Source organism: Cynocephalus volans, chromosome 12 (assembly GCF_027409185.1).
Source record: "Cynocephalus volans isolate mCynVol1 chromosome 12, mCynVol1.pri, whole genome shotgun sequence".
NCBI lineage: Eukaryota > Metazoa > Chordata > Mammalia > Dermoptera > Cynocephalidae > Cynocephalus > Cynocephalus volans.
Genome location: NC_084471.1, coordinates 54,551,307 through 54,568,464, shown reverse-complemented (window position 1 = coordinate 54,568,464; position 17,158 = coordinate 54,551,307). Strand labels below are relative to the sequence as shown.

General features: G+C 39.9%; 1 protein-coding gene across 1 annotated transcript in view; it reads left to right on the top strand.

Moving 5' to 3' along the window:
• The first annotated feature begins 2,832 nt into the window (after positions 1 to 2,832).
• The window catches only part of IRAK3 (interleukin 1 receptor associated kinase 3), a 49,517-nt gene continuing 35,191 nt past the window's right edge, over positions 2,833 to 17,158 (top strand). The window contains exons 1-2 of the mRNA XM_063075525.1: positions 2,833 to 3,006; positions 15,908 to 16,090. Of these exons, the coding sequence (XP_062931595.1) occupies positions 2,874 to 3,006; positions 15,908 to 16,090 (316 nt within the window). The 5' untranslated portion in view covers positions 2,833 to 2,873. The remainder of the gene's footprint in view (positions 3,007 to 15,907; positions 16,091 to 17,158) is intronic.

Here is a 17,158-nt window from a genome sequence, read left to right as displayed (position 1 = left end):
TTATGGATGGGATGCAGTTATTGAAAATGACACATTCTAGGGATGATCACGAGAGTGAATGGCTGAAATAGGGAATGGGGTGGAGCACAAGGTCATTGGAGGAGAGAAGCCAAGGAACTGAGAGGTCAGAGTATTGGGAAGATCATCATATACTCTACAAATATTTTAAATCACCAAGAATTAAGAAAGGATTAGTATTGGAGAGCGTGACAGTGAGCCAGGAGCTATAGAGTGTAAAAATGAGGAGTAAGAATTGGGGTGGAAGAAAAGAGTGAATGACAGCCACTGGGAAGAGTAGTAGAGACATAATCTGATGATGTAAAATTCAACCGTATGATCAAGCAATCCCACTACTGGGTATATATCCAGAGGATTGTAAATCATCATGTCAAAGGTACACCTGCACTGCCATGTTTATCACAGTTCTATTTACAATTGCCAGGCTATGGTACCAGCCTAAATGTCCATCCATGGATGACTGGGTAAGGAAAATGTGGTACATATACACAATGGAATACTACTCAGCCATAAAAAAGAATGAAATTCTGCCATTTGTAGCAACATGGATGAGACTGGAGAAAACCATGTTAAGTGAAATAAACCAGACACAGCAAGAGAGATACCACCTGCCCTCACTCATAAATGGGAACTGAATCTATAAATAAACAAATAAACGATAAAGAGAGACAGAGAAAGAAAGAAATACCAATCATGATAACAGGTTGAACTTTTAGAAGGAGAGAAAAGAAGTGTGGTTACTAGAGGTGAAAAGGGGGGCATTAACAGGAAATTGGTTAACAGACACAAGGAATGATTACATATTGTAATAAGCTAAACATCCTAATCTGACCATCGCACATTGTACACAACTATCGAAAGTCAACTTTGTATCCCACATATATGTGTAATAAATTATCTCTGAAGACAAAAAACTCAAAGGCAGTTTTAGGGAATAGGGAGGCAGCATAGTCTGATAATAACCGCCAACACTGAAAATACAGGAGATTTCACATAATCTAGCTGTCACATAAAATCCTTGCTTTTTGGTAAACTAGAAGACCTGGCAAAGCAGGTCTTTAGGACTGCTTCACTCGTCCACCGCAGAGTCCTAGCTCCTCTGCCCATCTTAGTTTGCCTCTCCTGTTCTAGCAATTCAAGAGCTACTTACTCGGATCTTGCCTCTGTTGCTCAGCGTTTTCCGGTAGTCCCTTTAAGAGGTATAGAGCTTCTTAAGCATGTACAGATGGACAATAAAGTCTTAGTCATTTGAACAAAGGGACATTGAAACTCTTGCCCAAACGGTATTAGCTTTACCAATTTTCAAGCGCATTTTGCGAAATACTTTTGCTGAGAACGACTTTTGGAAATCCAGGTGGAGGTACCAAACGATAGTGCATCATCTTGTCGATCTCTAAGGGGGCTCTGTTCATAAAGGCTACATACAGCCTGAAGGTTTCAAACACTCCTGAGTGCTGGCAGTGTTCAGTTGATGGCCACTGTCTACTCTTCAGTCCTTAAAGTTGAGACTTTCTCACCACTTTCATAGCATCTCCTCTTTTTGACAGTAATATTTGCATCACGCCTATGGTGGGATATTACAGTGTAAACAGTAGAAGATCTCAAAACAACTGTCAGTCTTACTTTAACTCCGTGTTGAAAGCAAAAGAGTCTGTGAAGCACTTTGAGGAAAGAAACGTCGAATAATTGGTCGAATAACGCTTCATCAGGGAAGCCCAGGGAGAACAGATTGCGGAAAACCAAATAGCGGTAAGGACGAGGGGCCATTTTATTTAGAAAATGAGTACAATTTCATTCTAATTTGGTCTCTCTTTTGTTGGTATATTCATCTTCTTCAAGAATCACCCTGTTTTAGTCCGTTTTGTGTTGCTATAAGAGAAATACCTGACACCAAATAATTTATGAACAGAGGTTTATTTGGCTTACGATTCTGGGACAGCTGCATCTGGCATGGGCCTCAGGCTGCTTCTACTCATGGTGGAAAGCAGCAGGCCGCCGGCAGGTACAAGCAGATCACATGGCGAGAGGAAGCAAGAGAGAGAGGGGAGGTGCCAGGGACTTTTAAACAACCAGCTCTAGGGGAACTGATACAGCGAGAACTCACTCAGGATCCCCCCACCCCCAGCATTAATCCACTCATGAGGGATCTGCCCCCATGACTCAAACAGCTCCCAGCACTGCCACATTGGAGATCGGATTTCCACATGGGTTTTGGGCGGACAACATATACAAACTATATCACACCCAAATATGTATATTTACATTTGTTTAGATTCAGCAAAAGTTGGGAGGAAAATGTGCCAAAACGTTTAGAGCGGTTATCTGAGTAAGTTATGAGTCATTTTCTTCTTTCAGTTTTTCTGGATTTTCCAAGTGTCCCTCGGTGAACATGTATCTCTTTTCTGACTGGATAAAATGAAATCCACTTTTCAGAGAAGTCATGACAGATCTCATGTCCACCCCCTCCAGAAGACAGCCCGTCCCACGGCAGGCAGGGGGTGGTAGGCTGCCCGTGCGTTCTGCAGTTATCGTTTTTTCCTAGCTCTCGCTCTTTGCTTGGTCTCTTCAGTCACGTCCCAGACCCGGAGGAACGAGAGGACCGTTCAAAAGAGAGAGCCAAGTAGGGAGCCCCCGCGCGCAGGCGGGCGTCGGTCCGCAGGGTCCCTCTGGCGAGCGGCGCTTTGCGTCACGCGGGGCCCGCCCCTTCTCGGGCCCGGAGACGGCGTGTTCTGAGGTCGTGGCCGCCGTCGCGGGAGCAGGATTTCCGCGGTTGTGTAACGGCACTTCGTGGGCGCCGAGCGGCCTGGGCTCCGCGCTCCACCCTCGCCTGGCCCCGGGTCTCCGGCCGCCGAGCCATGGCGGGCAGCGGCGGCGCCCGTGGCGCGCTCTCGGCGCACACGCTGCTGTTCGACCTGCCGCCCGCGCTGCTGGGCGAGCTGTGCGCCGTCCTGGACAGCTGCGACGGCGCGCTGGGCTGGCGCGGCCTGGGTGAGTGCGGCCCGCGCGGGGCGGCCGGCGGGGGGCGGCCGGGGCGGCCTCCGGGAGGCGCCGACGGGGCAGCCCGCCCCTGCCTTTCGCTGGGAAGGACACGGATACTCCTGGAGACCCGTGCTCCCCCTTCTCTTGCAGAGAAACTTTGGGTCTCGCTGCAATGGAAAATAGACACCGACGTGAAAGCAACTCACGTTTATAAATTAGTCCTGCCTTGCTCCGCTCGCAGTATTTTAAATAAGAACGCAAAGGTGACACCTTGTCATTGCAAGAATAGAATTTCACCCCAGAATAGAATTTCCATGTTAAAACATTTTTAGAACTTTAAAGTATTCTTTGGTGTTTTCAGTGCACCTCAGGTTCCCAACTTAATTAATTTCAAATGAAATGCTAACAACGTAAAACACTATTTGTGATTAACGTGGCTTCCAGCTTTCCTAGTTAAACATATCTGGCTTGTTTACCCAGTTTAGCGGAATGAAGATTTATGCTAAAGAATGGCTTTTTATTTTAATCTAGAAAATTGACTTCAAAACTCCATTTTAAGCAGACATTGGAAAGTTGTGCAACTGCCTGTTGGAAGGGGCTGTGTGTAATCATCAGAGTTAATTCAGAAAAAAACTATTTGTTTTGTTATGTCCAGGCATTTTGGGTTAGATCTGATACTCCATGATGTCACATTTAATGTTAATTGAAAGTAAATACAATTATGTTAAAACAACTTAGCTTTAATTGTCCGGAACAGCAATTTACCTTACGAAGAATAGCAGAAGACCCATGAGAGAAAGTTTTCTTTGTTGCCGATGAACAATATGATGACACTTTCTAGGATTGTGGCATTGGGCATCTAGTTATATAAAAATTGTTTATATATTTTAAGCTCTGTAATTTTAAATTATAGCCCTTAAGTAAAAATGTCATGACGAAGTACTTAACTCTGATTTCTGGAAAACTTAGCAATTTCCATTTGAGGCATAAGATCCCTCTCCCACCAGATCTTTCCGTGGTAAATCATGGCCTGGGCAGTATTTGTACCCATAGATTTACTAGACTTACCGAATTTGTGAAAGAAAAATGTTTTCACTGCAGTCCACGGGTAGTGAATGCAGCCAGGTGTATCATAAAGGAGAGAAGCAGGTTGGTGAGACCATGGAAAGGGAAAAACATATGTCCCTTCTAAATTGGGTGATCAGCCCTCAGTCCCTGGTCACTGCTGCTTTTCATGAAGTCCAGCCCAGTGCTACTGGATATTCTCTGTCTCTCTGTCTCATTGAAATCTAGATATTCTTGCTTTGCGTGAGTTACCTCATATAATCCCTCCAGTCACCCTATGGGTCAGGTGCTATTATCATCACCAGTGTTTTAACAGGTGAGGAAACTGTGGTACAAACTGGTTCAGTGTAGGAATGCTGGTGAGAACTCACTCCATTCTCATGGCCTTCAGGGCTCTGACTTCGATAGTTACAATTTTGCCCCTGCACAAGTTGCTTAGCAACTGAGGGAGGAACAGGAGCAGAATGTTATTCTTGTAAGATAAGGGGAGTGACGCCAAAACCCCAAATATAAGCAACAGGAGGCTGATGAGCACCTGGGAATCTGGCACTTCCATGGCCTTTCTCTCTGGAATAGCTCCACTTTTGTCTCTAAGTCTCATGTAAACCCCAACTCTCCCCACCCTGGGGTGCAGAGAAAGCAGCTGCACAGCACTCAGATGGATCAATACTCTGTCTAAACCCTGTGAGTAACCACCCTCAGTAATAATAATAAACTCCTTGTAAGCCATATGGAATTGCCTGCTTTGTTCTTTGGTCTCAGGATACCTTATCAGTTTGGTGGGCATTATACTGATGGCTCACACTCAGACATTAAGTAACTTGCCCAGGTTCACACAGTTGGAAGTGGCAAGAGCCAGGACTTGAACTATAGCAGTCTGGATTCAAGGCTTGTGCCCTTAACCTAAGGACTCTGCACTTCCCCCATTCTGCTCTGTTCTTCTCTGTTGCATCTCCCAGCCTCCCTAAAGTACAGCCATATCTGGCATGAAAGAACAATTCAGTGAGCCATTTCAAACATGCAGCCCCATTTTTCTAGTTGTGGAAATAAGTACAGACCACCCAAATGAGAACAAGAAAAGACTATTGAAAACAAGGGAGTGCGAGTCAGCCACCATTACCAAAAACATCACCTCCCTGTGGGTGGCCCACCACAGCCGCCACAGTAACCACAGCTGCCACAAAAGTGTCTAGACATCACAACCACCACGCCAATGGCCCACCAGCCACTGGAGTGCATTGACATAAGGAGAGTCACCAGCAGAGACCAAAGAAAAGAAGAGGATGTCTCTCTCCATAAATCCCACTACAGAGTGACAGAAGAAGCATCTGCTCTATGGTAATATTGGGGGACCTGAACAAACCTTTCAGCATTGGACAGATCATCTAGGCAACAAATCAACAGAGTAAACATTACTCTTTCAGAAGAAGAGAAGAAACCTAGGGTTATCAGTGGTGGGAGGGGGGAGGGAGAAGGGGATGGGGAGAGATTGGACAAGGGGCATAAAGAATAGGTACAATTTGTAACAATATAGATACTAGTAATATTGATTTGATCAATGTATGTCAACATTGAATCCCAAAATATGTATAATCAACTATGATTCAATAAAAAAAAAGACTAAAAGACTACTGAAAACAAGGGAGTGGGAGTCAGACACCATTGTGTTTGACAGATACTCAAAAAGCAGGCAGAGGAGTAGGAAAGTTTTGTAGTGGAAAAAAGAGAAGGCTTCAGGTATGTCCTGCCTGGAGGCTGTTGGCATGGTGATGCTGTAGGCGGGCTACCTAGAAGCAGGGCATTATGTGTGATTGTTTAGGAGTACATATTTGGCTTCCTCTGGTTGGCCCTGAGTTGGAAGTGGGAGCAAAAATTAAGGAAGGGGCTGATTGCTATAGGGGTTTTTGTGTGGCTTCCTGGACTAGTAAGTAGTTTGACTTCTTGGATTGCTTACTGTAGTTAATTGGTTGACTTCTTGGGCTGGTTGATGCACGTTATGGGCCCGAGTTCCATTTTTATATATAGTCTGGCCATTCCCCCTTTGTATGTTCATCCTCTCATAGGGGAAGGATCTAGAATATTTACTTCTTGATACTCCAGCTGTAACGCATTGTGCAGGGAGTTGTGCCTACTGACAGCATGGACCACATAGCTGGAACTGACCAGCAGCTTCACAAACTAAAGGAAAGGCTGGCCCAGTTCGGGGTGTTGAGGGCAACTGCCTGTGTTAAACAGGCTGAGTTTCCCAATTGGCACAGTGAAAGGAGAAAGAGGGGAAGAGGTGCAGGAAGGGAAAACTTGACCTTCGACAGGGGAGGGGAGAGTGATGCATGACTGAATCAAGGAGATAGTTCCTTTATGCTCAGGACAGCTGACAGCCTGAAGACACAGAGGGCCCACAATTCCATATAGGTAAAACTGACCGAGCTGATTTACAAAGGGAGGTCAGACAAAGGCAGATCATATAGCAGCCTGTATGATATGATCAGTGTGTAGAGGATAATGGAAGCCAGTCATTCACAGAATGGAATCACCTGTGCAGTCTTTTAAACATACAAATGCCCAGGCCTCACTCCTGGAGTTGCTTATTCAGTAGGTCTGGGTTGGGTATGTAGCATCTTTCATTTTCTGCCAAGCCCCGCCAGTGAATGTGATGCACAGCCTGATTTAGGAGCCATTGCTTAGGCCAAATTCTCTTCTTTAATAGCATCTTTTTTAAAAAATAGCATCTTAATATAACAGTTATTTTACTGTATTGTTTCACTATTTCACTTATTCTTTTTATCTTTAAACATATTTTACATATTACTCTCCTGATCACTTTTATCAGATACTATTATTAAAAATAGTGTAATCATAAGATAATATATTCTCTGGTTGTTGTTGAGGACTTTATGGCTTTATAGTGAAAGTAGGAGCCCAAATCAGAAAATGTTATTTACCTTAGAGATATCATAATGTATATATAGAACTTCTGGTAACAACTCATTTCATTACATTACCATAGATATGTAATAGGCCATATTCAATTTTCTTCTTCTCAAAATAGGAAAGGAAATTAACATATAAATTATTATTACTTTAAAATAAATTAAATGTAAAATCATATTAAATGTGCATTTGAATATTCAATAAAGATTTAAAATAATAGTAGTAGTAATAATAATAGCTGCCATCTTTTCAGTGCTTAACTGTTTGCCAGACACTGTGCTAAGCATTTTATACGGATTATCTCATTTACTTACTACAAAAATTCTATGCAGCAAGTACTCTTCCTATTTCCATTTAACAGGTAGGGCAACTGATTCTTAGAGAATTTAAGAAACTTTACTTAAGTTACTGTCTCCTAAATGGCAGACTAGGATTCCAACCAGATGGTCAGACTCCAGAGCCTATGTTACTACTTTAAAAAAAAAATTTTTTTTTTTAAATAGACTTTATTTTTTAGAACAGTTTTAAATTTACAGAAGAATTTAGAAGATAGTACAAAGAGTTCTCATATGCCCTACATCCTTCCCTTGTATGCTGTACCCAGTTCCTCTGTTTTTAACATCTTTCATTAGTATGGTACATTTGTTACAGTATTGATACATTATTATTAACCGAGGTCCATACTTTATTCAGGCTTCCTTCCTTTTTTACCTAACATCTTTTTTCTGTTCCAGGATTCCATCCAGGATACCACATTACATTTGCCTGCGTCTCTCTCTTGAATGTTAGAATCATTCATCTATTTGCCTACTTGACAGACATCTCCAAATTAATAGTCCAGAAATACTCCCCCACCAAAGTTTTCTCATCTTAGTTAATGGCAACCCCATCCTTCATTAGTTCAGGCCAAAAATATAGGTCTTTTGTAACTTCTTACTTTCTCTCACAAACCACGTCCTGTCTTTCAGCAAATAAGGCCGTTGACTTTGCCTTCAGGATCTAATAATCTGACCACTTCTGGCCACTGCCACTGCAGCCATCTTGGTCCAAGCCACATCAGATCCCACCTGGATTATTTTAGCAGTCTCCTAACTAGACTCCCTGCTACTGCCCTTGCCCTCCTCAGGTCTCTTCAACAGAGTAGTCAGTGGGCCTGTTAAACATATAAAGTATATTATATCACTACTTTATTCAGAACCCTCTAGTAGCTTCCCATCTCACTCAGTAAACACCGAAGTCCTACATGGCTTTTCTCACTTCCTTCACTCTTTTGTTTGCTTGACTCCAACCACGTTAGCATCCTTGTTCCTTGAACATGCAAGGAACATTTTTCCTGCAGGGGACCTTGAAGCTTTCATCTTACTTCCTTCATATTTTTGTTTAACTATTACATACCCTGACCACCCTTTTAAAATTGACACACGCACCCCTCCACTCCATGCCTCTTTCCTGCTTTATTTTTCTCTGTGTCACTTATCACCTCTCACATACTTTATGTGTGTGTGTGTGTGTGTGTGTATTTGTTTGTTTATTATCCATTTAGAAACAAGTTTCATGGGCCGAGCCCGTGGCGCACTCGGGAGAGTGCGGTGCTGGGAGCGCGGCGACGCTCCCGCCGCGGGTTCGGATCCTATATAGGAATGGCTGGTGCACTCACTGGCTGAGTGCCAGTCACGAAAAAAGACAAAAAAAAAGAAACAAGTTTCATGAAGGAAGGGGTTTTTATTTGCCTTTTCCTATTGACTTCCCTATCATCTAAAATTGTACCTGGCACAAAGCAGGCATTTGGTAAATATCTGTGTTTGGAATGAATTGATGAATGAGCAGACGTTTGTTAAACATCCAAAACCTTGTTGGGCAGAATCTTAGACAAAGAACTGAGCTAGATACAACAACATGGTCCCTGCTTGTAATGATTTCCAGTTTAATGTAGGCAACAGACCTATACAAATGCTATAAAGAAGTTTAACAAGGGAAGAATGTACAGGGAAATAATATTGATCATCACCTGGGTATGAATTTACCTAGCTTCTGAGTTGCAGACTGAAACACTGTTGTTAAGGGTGAACTGTTCTTAAATTCTCTCTCAGAGGTAATTAATGTTAGGTTCTCACTTGGGTCTAGGATTGAGAGAGCAGAACAGATGAAGGGAACCTGAGAAATGATGCACAGCCCTTCCCAGTTATGGATATGAGTCCTGCTTAGGTATGGGGTAAAAAGTACACATGAGCTTAAGTATGGATAAGTGTTATTTTTTGTAAAATTTATTAATTAGTGAATGTTAATGCTTACAGTCTGGTGTGAGGAAAAGAGCTAACTTACACTTTTGAGTTTTGTTTTGTTTTACTTTTTTGGAATTAAAAATATCTTTAATCTTAAAGTTTCTTTTAAAAAATTGCCACATTTCTTTGTGTGCTTTGTAGAAAGAAAGACAGACAACTTTCCTTTTCCCATCACGTTATCTAAAAACAAGCTTTGCAAGAATGCAGTCTTAATTTCCTAGGGGTTTTGGCAGGTGGTTATATGCAAATATAAAGATTCCAAATAGGGGTATGTTGCATCATTTGAAAAAAAACCCTTCAGAGACATATTTGCATATGGAGACATGAGTTCTACAAATGAATTCCCTAGTGGTTAGCACTACCTAGACAGTACTGCACTCTCAAACAGCCCCCAAGGACCTTTGAGCATTGAGTGATTATTAAGCAATTAGTATCTTCAGATAAACTGATTTCTGAACTTCTCAGGTCGACTTTTTGGCTTATATTATGCCAAGATGACTTTCAACAAAAGATTTGCCTTCCAAAAAGTAATTTTAAACAATGCTTAACTACAGCATATTTTTCTTAATTTATCTTTTCAGTTTAGAACACTCTTAACTTTTTTTTTTAGAATGCTCTTAACTTTAACAACACAATTAGTTATTGAGAATTTTTCTCTTTATTTTTATCTGAAATGTACTTTGAAAAAACAAAGTCCTATTTTCTGGAAGAGAAAGGATTAGAGAAAACTATGAATATTGGAAATGTAATTAACATGTCAAGAGTTTGCATTCCTGTTGCATCAAATTGGAGCTATTGTTTTATAGAATTTGATCTAAATGAATTATACATTTTAAGGGTGCTAATAATACTCTTTAGTGGTGTTTCTATTCAGATTTCATCAGCATTAGAGAAAAGCTATTAAGGCTGCACCGTGAATCACCAGTTAAAGAGAAAACACATTTTATTTCTAGTTCTGGAGGCAATCCAAGGATGCAGGCAGTATCCATTTTAACTGAGCCCAGGTCAGTTTCTCACCATGAACTTCTACTCTTAGAAAAATGCCTGTGCCTAATCTAACTTTCCTTAGATTTACTGCAAACCCAGAACGCTTTGCCCAGGTCAGTGCTGGGGAACTAGAAACCCCACTTCATTTGGCATTTGTTCATTCATGCTCCAGCTGAATCACAGAAATGCGCTTAAGGGAGAGAGTCTTACCTTAACAGTTTCTCAGCCTATTCACAGGATGCGCGAGCACAGAGTCATGGCCTCCTGCGCTTTTAAAAGGAAAATTCAGAAATTAAAAAAAGAAAAAGAAAAACAGGAGTGGAATTGGGAAAAGTTAATATCCCTTGGGACTTGAAACATTAACTCTGGGTTTGCTTAATAGTTCCTCTTTTACTGTGAGAATTGTAGTGAGCTATAAATGTTTATATCTTTTTATGTGCAAATGTTATAGATGAGACTCCTGCTGCTATTGCCACTAGACGGGTCTTCCAAAGAGTAAATCTTCTGTCTTTGCATCACCTTCTCAGAAATCTTAGATTGGTCCCATTGCTGTCAGAATAAAGTTTAAGTTCTCATGCTAATACTCAGGGCCTCTGTCATTCAGCAAATGTGTATTGAACAACTCCTATGTGCTAAGCATGTTCCTGGAGATACACAGGTAACATGGAGATTTCATGGAGCTTGTTCATCTTTTCTTTAACATGAACCCTCAGCTCTAAGCATACTGGTCTCTGCTCCCTCATGCCTTCTTCGCCGTTTCTGGAACAATTCCCCATCTGACAGACCTTTCCTTCTTCCTTCAGCCTACTTAAACCTTGCCCCACTCACCCATGTTGCAAAGCTAGCTGATGTTGGGTCACCTTCAAGTTCCTCCTGACTGTGGTAGCCCACAAGAGAATCTTCCGTCTACACCCTGTTAAAGTATATGCATATGTCTTATCCCAAAGATTCTAAGTTTTGAGGGAACTAGTCTATTTCTTTTTGAGAAAAAGGAAGCAGACTGTTGTGTGTTATGTAAATATTCATTATTATTAATTTATATGGTACATTGTGCCTTATACTCTGTAAATATTAACTAATTAATTTTCTAATAGAAAAAGTAGAAACCTAAACTTTTCTTTTGCTGAAATCTGATATTCAGCATTCTCTCATTGGGAGTGTTTTAAAGACTGGAGGTGTTTTAAAGCCAGTGCTCATGTAATTACCAGGCCAGGGAAGAACAACCAAATTTTGTATGTTTAGGTGAGGCTACTAGAAATAGCTAAGTAAAGTTATGAAAAATGTGCCTCAGCCAAATAGGCAGATTACATTATCAGAAAGAAATATATTAAAATAGCATTACCACATCTTGCTAATATTTTTCCTTTGAAAGCTCCTGTTTTTTTGTTTGTTTGTTTGTTTTTTAAGAGATAAGCTTTCTAAAACATATACTGGCATTTGGATAGCCCTTGCATGTTCATGAGATACCATCTCTCTTCAAAGAGATGAGGAATGAATATATTCTTGCCAGAACTTAAAATATGGAGGACAAGCTAAGACGTTTCAACTGTATCAGACATTTTATTGCAGCTGTTTTTTCCCCTGAAGTCTAAATATACATTGAGGGTCTCATCTTAATCTTTTCTTGTTTGATATGTAATTACAAAAGCTGTGATTTCCTTCAATTCTATTCTGGTATAAGATGTGATTGAAGTGACAGAAAATTCAAGATACAATTTTGTGTGTATTACTTAGGATAGACTAAGTTATGCTGCAATAACAAACACCACCAAAATCTTAGTGATTTAACATAGCAGCTTACATTTTGCTCATGGGAAGAGGACTGAGAATCCAGCACACATCTTCCATGTGGTGGCTCAGCATTCCAGGTTACTTTGATCTTGAGGCATCCCCATGTCTACACGTGCTTCTACCATTGCTGTGGCAGGGATGGCAGCCTGGTGAACTGTGCCTTGGCTCTTCAGTGTTTCTGGCTGGAAGAGACACATTGATCTGGCTAACCTTAAAGATCAGAGAAATGTAATCCTCTATCATGGGGTCAATTATTAGAAATATTGGTGGCACTAGTAATATCTACCAACTCTATTTTTGGCTCAGAAAGGAGGGTAGTAATGGTTTCATATTGTGATCTCTTTCCACTTTCAGGATTTATTTAGCAGGAGCATAAATTTGAAGTAAACTGAATATTCCAACAAAGCCATGTAGAACTGAAAATGTGGGGAAAGGGGATGCTATATTAACACAAAAGACATTTGCTTTTCTGATGTCTTGATTTCAACATAACTGGTGTAGCAACTCCTTAAGATATTTTAAAAACTTTGGACTCTGAGACAGACTTTTAACAGAAGAAAGTTCCACAAGGTTTATTGCTTTTCGTAGATCTGACCACCTGTTTGCCTTTTAAAGGGACATCAGCCTTTGAAGAATATCACTGGTGGATTGGGGAGTCCTTTGATGAGGTTACCTTGGTTACTGCTGGAGAGTTGCCTTGGGTTGAATGTCATCCCAAAACTTAATCCCCACTGTAACTGTTGAGAGTGGGAAATCCTATTATTGAAAGGTGGGGCTTTGAAGAGGTGATTAGCTTATAGGACCATGCTGTAGTGAATGGATTAATAATGGTAGTCAGGGGCATAGTTCTGAGGGCTTTAAAAGAAAAGCACATGAAAGGTCAGTCTTTCTCTGCTCCACCATTTTTTTGCCATGTGAGACCCCTGGGTCACTGTCACCACCATCAAGACCCTCACCAGTGTGTTCCCTGGATTTTGGACTTCCTAGCTTCCAAAACTGTAAGCAATAAATTTCATTTTCTTATAAATTACCCAGGTCCAGGTATTTTGTTATAAGCAATTGAAATGGACTAATACAAGGGTAGTTTCCAACTTTGTGTGTGGCAGAAGGGAAGGGTGCTGAGTTCCTATAATCAGTTATGGTGGTGTGTCAGGGGTCGCATGACCACCTTCAGGTGATAGTTGGATTTTATCCACAGAACTGTATCTGAGACCCTAAAATTTTTAGGATCTCTGGAAGGTAAAGGTATGAGGGGATGCTACCATCACCATCAGTGGCCCAAAAACACATTGCTAATTTTAGTGCTCAAGATGACTGAGCTAATCTTGGAGTATTATCACAGGAACAAGAAAGCCACCCTGTCATTTGCTTTCTCTCTTCCGCCTTTGCCTTAAAGTACACTTTAAAATTTGGAAGTTGTGCGGAAAAGGCAATATAACTTTTCACTTGAAGAATCCTGTTAACTCAGGGCACCATAGTAATTCATATACTCTCAGTACAGCTTTAAGATATTTATACCATACCCTAAATAAGTCATGTGATGCTGGATCTCAGATCCGTCTGCCCCTTCCTGTGCAGGCTGTGAGTCAGGTAATTGAAAGAAGATTCTTGCAGCTTTATGTAAGGTAGACATACTATGTTCTTTAGATGTGAGCTTCACAGACATGCTTTAGCCTCAGACATGGGTTCTGCCGAATAGCGGTTCATAGCGGTTCCCTTTATATCCTTAGTATACAATAGCGGCCACAAGCCAAGCATTACATAATTACAACAATCATACTGAATCAGTAAATGGGCATACATGCACAGTTACATTACTTTTATAACTTGTTTCTAGTGAATGTGCTGAATCTTGCCCATTTGTAACAGATGTGAGGTGAGTGAGCCTGACTAAACTTTTCTACTTTCCTTACAAGTCATATACATTGTTTTTGAGAAATTAAAAGCTTAGTGTCCTAGTAATAAAATGTTTTCCTGATCCTACCCAGATAATAGCTTTTATTTGCTCAAAAATGTTCAAAAGCAAGACAGTGTGGAACAAAAATTTAAAACACCATTTCATAAAAACTTCAACAACTGAGTCTAACTGTGTTACAAATGAATAATAACCACATTGAAGGTGGTGAGGAAGAAGAGAACTAAGTAACTCTGGAAAATAGCATCTTAACTGGATACTCTTTGGCTAAGGACAAAAAGTATTATTATGCTCTAGTATAGTTAATGTGTTTCTCACAGGAATGTGGATTACCAGTTCTGAAAGTGCTTCATATGTATAGTAGAATTAAACAAATGAATGAATAAATTGTTGAAGAAGAGAAGAGTTTCTTATTGTTTGAAATAAAGTTACAAATGAGAAATACTGAAATGCACTCTGTGGAATTGGATTGGAATTATACGTATCAGAGCAAACTCTTGGTTTTTAATACATGTACAGACAGAGAAATATAGGTATCTGCATTAGTGTAGACACATGTATTTCCTAACTGTCTGCTTGGAGGGCCTAGAAACAATGGAACCCTGGCCACGAGGAGCACACCTGCACCTGGATCATAGCTCCTAAACATTATTGTCCAATAAAGAATTACTTGGACAAGTAATTCCAGTGCTGGGCAAGGGGAAATACAAAAGGAGTCTGGAGCACCTTATAGAGCCAGAAAATAAGGAAGAGCTCAAAAAAAAGACAAGGCTGTCAAAGACAAGAGCCAACCTACAGGAACAAAGCTACACCAATTTTAGCAACAAAATAAATAACGATAGTGTTGGATTTTAACCTATAGAATAAGATAAATATCCATGAGTCCATACTGATATAAATTTTAAAAATCGAATAGGTAAATAAATGAAGGAGAAGAGACAGCTCTTTCTTACAGGACAGTTACTGTTAATAAACAAAGAAGGAAAATAGAAAATCACCATTAAGCAAACACCACAGTAATAATTGTGGTAAACAAGATCCACTGATGGATGCAAATATTAATAGACCATATATGAGGAGAAGGATGGTATTTCCATAATCTCAAATTATCTCTCCCAAAATGGTTATTAATTATAAAGGGAAAGGTACTTTTAAAATGGAGAAAGCTTGAAGACAACACCTTAATCAAGTGATCGAGATAAATGTTACTAGTAATAAGACATTGATATCATATCCTGCTTGATATGCACATTGAAGTACACAGTCATTTCACTGTCCTGAAAGACAAGGAAAGACTGAGAAACCATCACAGATTTGAGGAGATTAAGGAGAAGGAACAATTAAATCCAACATGAGAAACTGGATAGGATTTTAGAACAGAAAAGGGACAATAGTAGAAAAACTAGTGAAATCAGAATAAGGTCTGCAGTTTAGGTATCACCGATTCTGATTATTGTATTATGGTTAGCAAGATGTTAACATTAGCAGAAGGTGAATGAGGAATATATGCTAAACTAAAATAAAAAAGTTATAAATAAAATGAAATAAAACATATAAAGTACACAAAAACAAATACAGTCGGCCCTCCTTATCAATGGGTTCCACATTGGTGGATCCAACCAATCACAGATTGAAAATCTTAAAAAACAAAATAAAATGAAAAACAATAATTTAACAAAAAATACTGTATAACAACTATTTTCATGGCATTTACATTGTATTAGGTATAATAAATAATCTAGAGATGATTTAAAGGGTACAGGAGGATGTGCATAGGTTATATGCAAATACTGTGCAGTTTTATATCAGGGACCTACCTGAGCATCCGCAGATTTTGGTATCCACAGGAGGTCCTAAAACCAACGCCCCATGAATACTGAGGGACAACTCTATTCCAAAGTAAACTATTCTTTGTTTCTTCCTATTGCAATTTCCACAGCAGAGCGACTTTTAAGCAGCTGGCTGGATGTTCGTCATATTGAAAAATATGTAGACCAAGGTAAAAGTGGAACAAGAGAATTACTTTGGTCCTGGGCACAGAAAAACAAGACTATCGGTGACCTTTTACAGATTCTTCAGGAGATGGGGCAGCATCGAGCTATCCATTTAATTACAAACCATGGTAAATAAATACTTACTCTTATAATGTTGCTCTTGAATTGTAATTTGAAATGTAAACACTGCATTTTATCCAAGACATTGACTTGTCATGCTGTATGTAAGTGATTCCTTGCCTGTGGCTTCATCTGGAGGAGACCTTGCAGCTTCCCGTTTTCTTGTGATGCTGTCTTCCCTTTTTGCCTAACTTACACAACACATTCCTTTCTACCACTTTACAGTGTTGTTTTTCTTCTTTTTTTTATTTACTTAAAAAAAGTAAGTACTTTTTAACCTGCTTGGAGGGCCTAGAAACAATGGAACCCTGGCCACGAGGAGCACACCTGCACCCGGATCATAGCTCCTAAACATTATTGTCCAATAAAGAAACCAGAAATCCTTGGACAAGTTTTTTAAATATTTCATTTTTAGCAGCCAATGGAATCAGCTCTATGTCCAAAACTCTGAAACTCTTTGAGTTGTAAACATAATTGGAATCACAATATTTAAGTAAAATGTAGATAATGCTGTCCTTTGTTTTATTATGTGATTAGAAGTTAAAAATATAATGGAATTTTTCCTCCCATGTATTTTAGTGCAAATGACACCTCCAGAATAATCTTGGGATTTTTCTTTTATCTTCACTGCTGTTTTATGCCACAGCCTTCAACTCTGCCTTGCTTGTTTACTACCTATTCCACAGTGGCCTAATTCTTCCCTTTGTCTGTCTTGTCCATTGCTGATGCTGTGTCACGCCTTACAATGAGAGCAGCCTGGTAAATAAAACTTATGAAGTTTTCTCCATTTATTCTTTGTTAGTAAAATAGTCTTTCACCATCAGCAGTTATGTTTATTCCACTTTGGTTTATTCACTTTAGTAATAATGATCTCAAGTGGTCTTGGGTCTTATGTTATAGACTCAGGGTTCTTTCGTTGGAGACTCTTTTGAATCAGCATCTTTATTCTTTGGCTCTTTTCATCCAGGTATGTTTTGGGTTCTGTATATTTGCAGTCATGTTCTTTGGTAATAAATTTAGTGCTCACGAGCCTCTACCTTATCAAAAGAAGCTTTTCATACACAGAGAAGAAATCC